The 12,359-nt window shown below is 33.8% G+C and overlaps 1 protein-coding gene across 1 annotated transcript in view; it reads right to left on the bottom strand.

The window, feature by feature from the left end:
- The window catches only part of NBEA (neurobeachin), a 693,804-nt gene that overhangs the window by 406,199 nt on the left and 275,246 nt on the right, over positions 1 to 12,359 (bottom strand). The window contains exon 33 of the mRNA XM_039251874.1: positions 5,987 to 6,114. Coding sequence (XP_039107805.1) covers positions 5,987 to 6,114 — 128 coding nt within the window. The remainder of the gene's footprint in view (positions 1 to 5,986; positions 6,115 to 12,359) is intronic.

Raw genomic sequence — 12,359 nt, forward strand, 5'->3', positions numbered from 1 at the left:
ATACACTGTTTATTTAGTGTTTCTATGGAGGAATGAGGGCCTGAAGCTTTGTAGTTCACAATCTTGCTGATGTCATTCTACATGGTTTCACTTTTTAATGGTGTCTTTAGATAAACTAGAGTAATTTTTAGATGGTCAATTTTATCAACCTCTAAATTTTATGTTTTTTTTTTTGTTGTTGTTGTTGTTTTTCTAGTTAAAGAAATATTTCCCGAGTTTGGCAATACAGATATTGTTCTATATTTTCTTCTACAGCATTTGAAGTTTTACTTTTTCAACCATCTTAGTAGTGACTTTCTGTGTCTTTAGTGAGGAAGGGATCCAATTGCTCTATCTGCACTTGTTGCATTATACATCTCTTTTTGCAATGACAGCTCTGTCACAGCCCTGTCTCTCTGTGTTGGGATCTAGTTCTAGATATTTTTTTTTCTGACACAGTGATCTGTTTAGCTCGGGCCACTACCACACCTTTAAAATTATAATAGCTTTTTCATCTTCAGAATTATGTTGGTTATTTTCAACCTCTATTCAACTATAGAAATTTAAAAGAAAAACTCATCAAATTCCATGAAAATAATTTGAGATATTTTAAAAACAGGTTTTATTGAAAGTGATGGATTATCATGGACAGAAATTACTTCTATAATTTAGTTCAATGTTACATATGTATTTAATGACAATAAAAGCTTTTTATAACTTTCACCCTTAGAGAACATTAAAATTCTTCTGTAAAATATAACACAGATAATTCAAATACATAAAACACGAATTTATGAATTATTTTAAAATGATCATTATAACCACTACATAGCTAAAGAAACAGACTTTTGCCAAGTATCCCAGAAGCCCTCCATGTGTCTTGTGTTATTCTCCTTACTTTTAACAAATCATTATCTAATTTTTGTGATAATCACTTTGGTTTTTCTTTTTAAAGTTTATTACCCAAATGATAGTTGTATCTGTGAACAATTCAGTTTTACTAATTTTTTTAAGATTTTAAAGCTCTTTTAAGCTACAGAACTCCTTCTATCTCTTTTTTTCCCCGATATAAATTATTTTGAAGGAACCAAGATATTTATTGTACAGAATTTCCAACAGTGTTAATTTTGATGACAGAATTCTTAATGCATAGTTTAACATATTGGGTGTATAGTCTCAGTCAGATTCAGCTTTAATTGACTCATTCATTCATTCATGCAGTCAGTCAGTCAGTCTTGATGCGTGACAGCGTTATCTCCATCTGGCTATCTATTTGTCTCTCCTTCTGTGATGTTAGCAGTAACTGATGCTAAGGTCTATTAATTTCTCAGAGGATGCTAAATGTTAATGAGCTAACCCAAAAATCTATCATTTATCAGATATATTTATATTTCTGTAAAAGAAGACGTCCCTCATTAATGAATGGATAACATAAATGATATAACTTACAAAGGTATAACAGGACAAAATTTTCCCTTCATTGATCAGTTTTCAAAATAATGAGTTGGTTCCCTATCTTCTAAATTCAATCAAATCATTTTAAAAATCATTCTTATGACTTACACATTTAAACACATCCGTGCCTTTGGATGCACTGCAGTTAATTATACCTACTGATGTCGAAAATGCCCAATCTTTGGCCAATAAGAGAGCTTTCAAGTGAGGTCCTGAGTACTTCTGACAGTGGTCAATACCTTCCTTGGCTTTGGTCTCACCAAGTGTTGCAGGCAAATCATCAACATTTACTGTTCTGGCCTTGACATCACTCATTTCTCCAAGGTTCGAACTTTCAGTGGCAAATGATATTTCAAGACTACAATCTGGAAACCAGGTGTACTCTTTGCTACTAACTGGTCATTGTTCCTAGGCAAAACAGTAGACAGGACTACAGGACATATGTGAGTGTGTGTCTGTTTGTGTGTGTATATAGATAATAATTTAGCTTTTATAATATCCCATTCAAATTCAAAACTAAATGCTTTTGCTTAAACTGTATTTAATATCTAGATTTCATTATTTGATGAAAATTTTGATTTTCAGGCACATAGGATAAAATAATTAGAATATCAACAATTATTAATTGGTTTTATACATTATGTAACAGTTTTATAAAAATATCAATAATGCCATCACAAATATAATTACTGTCCTCCTCCTTTTTTCAGTTTTCAGAGTTTACAGCCATTATATACTATTATATTCTCTCCCATATAACCACCATTTGCTTAGTTCTCTAAATACATGTATACTTGATGGTTATCATCAGTGCCTACGTTTACATTTACACATTTACACTCTCCAGGTATTTTTATCATGTAAATCTCCTAAGTCCTTTACAATAGTTGATAGTCCCCCCCCCCCCCAGAGGAGAGGAAGTGTTTCAAATTAGAGAAATAGGGGAAATGGAGAAAAGGGGGAAAAAAAGAGAATGATCTAGAGTACATGTTCAAGAATGAGAACATAAAAGGGCATGTATTTCCAGAGACTGGGGTGGAGAGCAAGAATCGACGTTGGATAAGCATGGTGGCTAATTCATGAGTGTAGATGACTGATCAATACTGGAAATGCTTATTATAGAACACAGCATTTTACCTGTCTTACCACCTTATTTTCCAAACTTACCTCTACCAGAAATTATTAGTAACAAAAATAATATTCTAGTCAAGAATAGGGAAAAGTATTGAATATTATAAGCTAGGCAATTTAACATAAACAATAAGATACTTCTTATTTATAAGTCAGGAAAGATTTTATAGAAATTATCTAAATAAAACAGCACAGGATCACAGAAGAGAAGTCGTTAATAACGCTTAAGGAAACTAAAGCTGGATTCAAAGGATGAGAATAATTTGGGGGAGAGAAAAAAAGGAAAGAGATGCAATGCAGAAGATATGGTTGTACAAAAACAAGGAAATGTGATATTGTGTAACTTGTTTTCAATAATTAATGTTTTCTATAGCAAGAGGATGGAGACTATGTGAGTCTGAAAAGGAAAGTTATAAGTAAATTATGAGGGATACAGAATATTGTTCTGTTATACAGCAGATGTTTCTAGGTTTTTGGAATGTATAGTTAGGCAGAAATTCGGAGGACATATCCTAAGTGTGTCAACATTCTACTTAAAAAAATAAAACCCAAACCTCAAACTGTACCATTTGATATCATCATGTTTTAAGTAAATTAATGTTAAGACAAAAATGAATATGAGGATAACATCTTCATACTTTAAAAAATATGATAAACTCTGGATGCAGAAAAGTTATAACATTGCATCCTGCCAGATGAACACCACAAGAGCTTTCAATATAAAACTTTTTCCAATGTTTCATTTTTAGCACAGTTTTTTTTTTTTTAAAATCCAAGAGGCATGTTCTTATTACTCTTTCAACTCAATTCAGAGTATTTTAGATAAACTTAGGGAAGCCCAAGAAAAACAGCTCTCATTTACCTACCCAGGCCTTTCTTCTACCTCCTTTCTGCAATACTGGGAAGAAACAAAAAACAGTCCAGATGTCTGGTCTTGGAAAATTCTGGGAAGGGGCTACATATGTGGGGTTTTGCCTGATCAACAGAAAGCAGTTAACAGTTATCTGACAGTAATTCCTCAGAGCTTAAAATTGTCACAAAGCATCACTGAGGAACCAGGAATGTGAATCTTAACATAATTTCTTCTTTTCTTTGGCTGCTGAAAAACTTAGTGCTGATTTGTGGCCCAGTTTTAATAACACTACAGGACCCATGCTAACATTTCTAAATTTATTCTTCGTTTATTTTAGCACGTTTTGACCACTATTTATATATTTCTTGTATAAGTTTGTCAAATCACTTTTGGAAAAGATATATATAAATACAGAAAAAATAAAAGACTTTTAGTGAATGAAGAAACATTTAAGATTTATTTTTTCAATAATGTTTATTGATTTTTTTTTCTTATTGTAAAGTAACGCGTGTTAAGGGGTCATTGCATCAAATATTCTCTCAGTCTAGAATGTTTTTCTAGTAAGCTGTATGACTCACCTCCTGTAAGTCTTTGCTCAAATATAATTTTTACCACTGGTCTATGTACAATTATATAACATGTTAGAAGATGGTAAGTGCTACGTTAAAGAATTAAGTTCAACACAGGGGTTTGGGATTATAAACACAGCAGGGTCACGCTGCAGTTTATTTACTAAATCATCCTCTTTAAAACTGCGACCTGACCCTGCCATTTTAAAATCCCTAACCCCTATGTTGGACTTATCCTCTAATGTAGCATTTACCATCTCCTAACTATATAATTTATTATGTCTAATGTTTATCTAAGTGTCCTCTCCTTTTTGGAATATAAACTCAAGGCAGGGATTATTTTTTTAATTAAGGTGTGTTTTTTTTGTTGCTATTATATTATAGTTGGCATGCAGTGTTACATTAGTTCAGGTGTACAGCATAGTGATCAACAACTTTGTATGCTATGCTATGCTCACCATCTGTCAGCGTCCAACACTATTATAATACCATTCACTGTATTCCCTGTGCTGTAACATTTCATCCCCGTGACTTATTCATTCAGTAACTGGAAGCCTGCGTCTGCCACTCCCATTCATCCATTTTGCCCATCCTCCCCCCCCCCCATTCTGGTCACCAGGAGTTTGTTCTCCAGATTTACGGGTCTGTTTCTGCTTTTTTTTTTTTTTTTTTTAATGTTTTATTTATTTCTAGGAGAGAGAGAGAGAGAGAGAGAGAGAGAGACAGCGTGAGCAGGGGAGGGTCAGAGAGAGAGGGAGTCACAGACTGAAACAGGCTCCAGGCTCTGAGCTGGCAGTCAGCACAGAGCCCGACGCGGGGCTCGAACCCACGAACCGCGAGATCATGACCTCAGCGAAAGCGGACAGCGGACGCCCAACCGACTAAGCCACCCAGGCGCCCCCGTTTCTGCTTTTGTTTGTTTGTTCATTTGCTTTCGTTTTTAGAATCAACACCTTTGTCTCTGATATAGTGATATATTCTAAGTACCTAAGAAAACGCTTGGCCTAGAACAAGAATTCAAAGTGTTGTTTTTTTTTTTTTTTAATGAATAGCCCACCTGTGCGTCACTGTTCTAAGACATTTTATGTGCATTACATAATTTAATTCTCACAAGAACGCTGGAAGGGAGGTGCTACCACTGACAACATTTTGTAGACAGCATGTAACTTTCTCAGCTACTTTCTAAGCTAACCCAAGCAAGTTACTATTACTGCCTCTCTGGCGTAAAAGCAGTTGAGACAATGGTAGAACAGTAACAGGAAAATGACAGTAAATAGAGAGCACAAAGCAACATCATATGTATGTAAGGCTGCTAAATCCAAGGAACAGTACCTGTGAGGCCATTATTTATTCACAGGGTCACTTGGATATTGAGATGGTCCCTTTCTGAGGCTCATGAATATTCATAAAACAAACTTTTTGATGAAATAAGGCGTCAGATAACCGTATTTTCCAAAGCTGCTCTCTTAATACAGGTGCATTAATTACATCTTCACCACAATTAATCTATCTGCTTTCCCTCCTCAGTCCATTTAAGCTGCTGTTGAGTGAAAGACAATAGCTTCATAAACTCCAGGTTAAGTATTTCTTTACATTTTCTCCGCTAAGAATTCTCACATTACAAATGCTAGGTGAATAAGATGTCACTTACAGAAGCACGGCTCTTACTAGGAAAGTTTAGAGAGTATTGCTTAGTATACACATCGTCTAATGAAGGTGATCCCGCAGCCCTGGAAGACTAGGATTATAAAAGCCAGAGTCTCCTAAGCCAACACTTTTTCACAAGTTTGCATTCTGTTATTAGCACTGACTATGAAAACATGTTATTTAAAAATATGAATAAGAAGACATCATATATAAATATCATATTAGAATTTGTGGAAGCAATGTCTTTACATTCTTTTGGCAATAAATATTCCTCCAGAAGTACAAATTAGGTCATGATTAAGAGATACATTATAGGAAACTAAAATAATTAGAATAGAGAGAGAAATCATACCTTCTATCAATAGCTCTTGTCCATGACTGCCAAGAAGTGTACGAGATAGGAATGGGGCAAAGTCTACAAAAATTTCACGAAGAAGAGGAGCAACTTTTTCTAAAGCTCTTTCAAGTTTTGCAGTGATGCTGTTGAAATTAAGACATAAAGACTAGTAAATATAATTCAATATAAAAAAGTCAAATAAAGTTTACTTCTAAATTAGAATCTTGAAAAATCATGAAAATACAATTCTGACCCCTGGAATCGTAACAGTTTCAGTAGAAGGGATACCTTGTATGTTTCACATCAGACACAAGGCTACTCTAAAGACTGCAGCTAATTCAGAATGACTGTTCTGTGAAAAGCTACTGGAATTTTGTAACCTGTAAGGGCCGTACACTCTGCTCGTAGCTCTAAGGTTCTTCAAGAAAAGTTCTTCTGTGTCTTCTGTGACTATCCTTCTATCTATGAAAGAGAGCTGTTTTGAACACCCTCTACATGGGTCATTATGTCAGTTACGGAGAATTAACCTTTGTGCTCAAGAATTGCCTAAAATTCCCTGAAAGGCTATACTAATAAGGCAATAGCTAGAATTCTCTGTAATACAATTAAATTGCTGTGCTAAAGTAGGCATTTTCCATTTCATATGCCCACTTGCTTTTAGTTATTGATCCCTGCAATATGATTTATATTAGTTCATAAATTATATGGCCTTACGTAAACACTATTTGACATTCTTAAAAATACTTCAAGTGGTATATGTAAAAATAACAGGGGTAAAGAAAACAATTCTGCTCAAGCAAGTAACTAATCGGGTAACATCTAACTATCTGTCTTAAAAGTGCTCTGAAGTAAGACTGTTTGGACTGGACTGGTTCTGAGGCTACCTAGGTGAGCGTGGGGCGTTAGACTTCCTTTGCCTATGAAATGAAGATGACCATAGTACTACTGGTGAGGATTAAATGAGCTAAGGCATGTCAAGTGCACAGAAAAGTACCTGGCACACAGTGAGAGGTCAGTAATGGTAGCTATTTTGACAGCTACTTTGAACAAAACTATATTTACTCTTACAAAATGTGGCTCTGATTTAAAAAAACAAAATCAATATAATTATATAATGGTAAGATGAACACACATTGTCCTACATCTAAGACATCTACATGTAAAATATTAAAGAATGTTTCACAATAATAAAAGTTGGGACACAAAGCTAAGTAACAGTTTTGCTACATATGAGGAAAAACATAAATGCCAAAAAGGTAATTAATCACAGAATAATTTTCTATATTACTAATACTTAAAACTAAAGTACTGCATTGTGAAGTGACTAAATAGGGATAAGGGAATAGATAGGACTCCTTCTTTTCTAATTGGAAATAGCATGATCTGATTCATTTGTGTACCCAAAGCCTCACAGTTAGCACTTCTCTCTGACTTTGTTTTCTATTATTTGGAACAACTGTTTTAGAGAAAGAACTCAGGAAACTGGTGTGAGCACTTCCACAAAGATTATTCTGGAGAAACAACTTCAGGCAAGAAAAAGGGACTTGGGTGGGCTTTGAAGACTCACTGAAGATAATCAGAATTTTCAATATTCTCCCTTACTCTGTTATTTCTGAACCAAGCACCTTCTTTAACAGGATGGTTCTCAAACTCTAGTATAGATTACAATCATCTGTTATGCTGATTAAACAGACTCCTAGAACCCAACCCTGCTAACTCTGATTCAGCGGGTTTAGGTGTACTGTGAGAATCTGTACTACTAACAAATTCTCAGGTGGTTTGCTACTGCTGATCCAAGAAACACACTTCAAGAATAACTGTTTCAGTGAGAGGATTTACTACAAGTAAATTAGAATAAAACAGCTAGCAAAGGGAAGGCTACCTGAAGTCACAGTAACTTATGTCTGACTTTTAGTGAATATAGACAAAACTCCTTTTCTATATCTACTTAATTCATTCCTTATCTCCAGGATCATGTCCTATGACTTCTCAGCTAAAGTAATCCCATCCTCTAAGGAGAAATGAGTATGAATGATAAGAGAAAACCTATGAAAAGGAGAAAAATCCAGACATTATTATTTGCTTCTGTACTTGAATTCTGAGTGAAGCATGAATATTTTTATTTAAGATTAATTAATGAGAGTGAAATTACTTTAGAAAAATTTTAGATGCATAAAGGTTCACATCATAGTTATCCTATTAAAATATGCTATTATGTAATTAAATCCAGGTGTATTTTTCCCCTAGTTTATGACTTTTTCCCCATAATTTATGGGTTTATGTATGATTTAGAGGCATGAGAATTACAATAATCATGTTCTAGGTGATTAAGTTACATATCAAATAGAAACTTCAATTAATCTAAGCCAATATTTACATGACTGTGTATACATATGTACTAATTATCTTGACTTAAGGGTAATGGATAAAAACAGACATTTCTCGGTGAGCGAATCCCTACAATAGAGTTTAAAAAAAATTTTTTTTTAACATTTCTTCATTTCTGAGAAGCAGAGACAGAGCACAAGGGCGAAGCGGCAGAGAAAGAGGGAGACACAGAGTCTGAAGCAGGCTCTAGTCTGAGCTGTCAGCACAGAGCCTGACGTGGGGCTCAAACCCACAGACTGTGAGATTATGACATGAGCTGAAGCTGGAAGTTTAACCAACTGAGCCACGCAGGTGCCCTCCTACAATAGGATTTTAATGAGCAACTAATTTCTTATAAAACTCAATAGAATATTACATGATGCTCTTACATATCATTCTGTAACCATAATTTTAATTTTCTTGAGGGACAAACAAAGCAACATTTTACCCAGCAAGAGACCAAAAGTTTTAAGTATACAAAATCATCATTAAAGAACACTGCCACACTATTCTATCAAACAGCAAACTATTCTAAGTGGAAATGTTTCATCCTCACTTCTTTACAGTGAAGAAAATGGACAGGGATCTTTGTTATTAAGATCTATTGCTTCCTCACAATGTCTTTTAAAGGAAAGTAAACTTCAGATAAACTATGTGATCTTCATCCTAACACAATGTAAATTCTCACAAAAAAATAATATATACATAGATCTGAGCTTAATACCCTCCTCTATCACCAGACAAATAAACACCAATTCCAAAAAAAGAAGAGATACATTGTGCCTATACTGTTTTTTTCAATTCTTATCTGAGAGAAATATACAATTTAAAGCACCTTTTCCCACAGCATATATGAAAATTTATCTGTTAACATGTAAAAAAATATAAAACATTTTAATACAAGAGAACTCCTTGGTCTTATGCCCTCTAAAAATAAATGAATTATTTTCTTCATTTTGAATCTTTTTTTTTTTTTTTTTACAAATAGTTTATTGTCAAATTGGTTTCCACCCAGTGCTCATCCCCACAAGTGCCCTCCTTTATGCCCATCTCCCCTCCCCCCACCACATCCATCAGTCCTCAGTTTTTGTCAGCATTCATTTTGAATCTTTTTTAAACAGCACCAGAAAACAAGGTTATTTCATGAGAAAAATTAGCATATTTTACTTGATTAAGTGAAAAGATTAAGTAATAATTTTTCAGTTTTATTTGCAATCTTATTATCTTTTATTCAAAAAAACCTCTCATTTAGTATAAGATATTTTGTGCACAGAAATATTATAAAGATGCACTACATGGGGAATTTGCCCTACTACACAGTCTTGAGTGAGATTTATAATCTTAACAGTCTGGCAAGTTCTTGGCCCTAAATTTGTCAACTCTAGAGTGAAATGCATGATCTCAAGCTTCTCTTTACTTTCTCCCCACTCAATTCTCGTTCATTCCTTTCAGTCACACTAATGATGCTATCTGATGTTATTTTGACTTTGGCCATTTTTCTTGATAGTTAAATGCAAATTTTTAAGAAAGAGAATTACTGATTTCCATGAAGAAAACTACTGTTCCAAGTTGGGAAATGTATCAAACACTCTATCAAAATTACCAACCATAGGAAAGCAAAACATTCAAAGAAAATAATAATGCTTAAATGAAATTTTAAAGCTTCAATATCTTTTTTAAAACACAAAGGTTTTATTACTATGATTTAAAAAAAAAACAGTTATGTATTAGCTTTTACTTGTATTTAAAAAACCTCATTTATAGAGACTTCCAGATTCTAAAAAATTTATGTGAATAAAAATATAAATTAACCCATGATAGAAAAAAATGTATGAAAGCCCATGGATGAAATTATTATCAAATCTTACCATATCTAAGTGATTTGGAACATATCCAAGGCCAAGGAAATGGTAAATAAATAAGCACAAAAAAGATATCTGTCTCTTATTTTCTAAATTAATCTCCTTATAAATATGTTCGCTATAAAGTATTATTTTACAAAGTTATATACTTTGGAATTCTAGAAAATAATAATAATTCTACTTTCATTTAGGACACTGCTTATGTTGTGAGTTCTATTTTATTTATTTATTATCTGTCTATCTATCTATCTATTTATTTATTTTGAGAGTGAGCGGGTGCAGAAAGAAAGAATCCCAAGCAGGCTCTGCACTGTCACCACTGAGCCTGATGCGGGGATCATTTTCACAAACCATGGGATCATGACCTGAGTTGAAACCAAGAGGTGGACTCCGAACTTACTCAGTCACGCAGGTACCCTGTGAGCTTTATTTTAATAACTCCTTTATGTTTGTGCCACTTCATAAAGTTACAATTCTTACTTTTGGTTTTAACTTTTGTATTCTCCTAGGTCCTATTAGCATGTCATAAATATAATAAAAACTTAAAAATTTAATTTGACACATTAAAATTCTTAAATTTCATTACTTCTTACATCATAAAAATGGTTATATATAATAATAAAATCTAGAATGAAAATAATTATGTAACTTTAAGCAACATAAAATGAAAGATACAACTCAGATATAAAAGAAATTATTACACTACTGATATTCCACAACAGATTTCAGTAATCAAATGCTCCTATGTAAATTAGGAAAACAGGCATAAGTAAGTGAAGTGATTTGCTTAAGTAAATTTAGATAAAAAGAAAAGATTAGGAGAGTATTAATGGACCAAAATCATAAATTGCAAAGTTAAACTCTTAATTGGCTACCTACTATGGAAATTGACAAACACTGGCTTTAAATATTTTGTTTAGTTTTCACTAAGTTTCTAATGCGAAATATAATTTACATACTAGACAACTGAAGAATAAATGCATCCTGAATCTCAGGTTCTGTAACCTTGTGACCTACTGGTAAACAGTTTTTTTTCAACTATAACTTTCTAGGGGAATAGCCACTAATCAAAACATGAAGCTGAAAAAAATTTTTGCTTACTTTATTTCCATATGGACTGTCAAATGAAAAACTGACATTTTCTCCTTATTCTTTTTAAACACAATCATATACATTTTCAAGTGCATGAGTTCAGGTTAAAAAAGTAGATGAAATTACAGAAGACTGAGAAATTGAATATAAATAGAATTCAACTGCATGGAAGTATTTCACTCATTTATATGGTAAACTAAATTCCAAATACACATTTTTCAAGTTTCAAGAAATGTAATGCTGCATGTCTTTAGATAGGCATAAAAGCTTTCTTATAGTGCATGTTTGGATATTGTTAATTGCATGTGGCTTAGACAAAAAGAAAACAAAACAAACTGAAATGGACACACGCCTGCTTTCTAGTTAACTAGTCAAATAAAATATAAATATAAAATATAAAAATTAACTATAAGTTTCGGAATATATGTCATTTAACTGAGAGCAAACAACACACCCAGTGCTATAAAGAGGAAGTTCAAATGTATTTTAAGTAGGTGATTTAAAAAATGAAATAATAAAACTTTCCCTAGTAAATAATATGTTTAACACAAGAGTCGTATGCGCCTCCGACTGGGGCTACGAGGCACTCACTCCTAGTTCTGGTGCTTTCGCACAGAATGGCCCAGGTCCTCCCTTATAGCTGCATCACTTTCCCTCAGACCAGTTCTCCCTTCCCACTTCCTTAGGCGATGTGATGGAGAGCATTTTCCAGTAAACCGCCTGTATACAGTGCTCTGAGAATGTTTCCTGGGGTTGTAGTCGGTTAAGGAGGGTTTTTAGTATAGTGCTTGGTTCATGTAATATTTTTTCAAAATGCAATTTGAAAAATCATGGGGGCACCTGGGTGGCTTAGTCGGTTAAGCGTCCGACTTTCACTTAGGTCATGATCTCGCGGTTCGTGGGTTCGAGCCCCGCGTCGGGCTCTGTGCTGACTGCCAGCTCAGAGCCTGGAGCCTGTTTCAGTCTGTGACCCCCCTCTCTCTCTGACCCTCCCCTGCTCATGCTGTCTCTCTCTCTCTCTCTCTCTCCTAGAAATAAATAAAAAATGTTTAAAAAAAAAAAAAAAA

The sequence above is a fragment of the Hyaena hyaena genome, unplaced genomic scaffold (assembly GCF_003009895.1).
Source record: "Hyaena hyaena isolate Hyena2069 unplaced genomic scaffold, ASM300989v1 scaffold_398, whole genome shotgun sequence".
Taxonomy (NCBI): domain Eukaryota; kingdom Metazoa; phylum Chordata; class Mammalia; order Carnivora; family Hyaenidae; genus Hyaena; species Hyaena hyaena.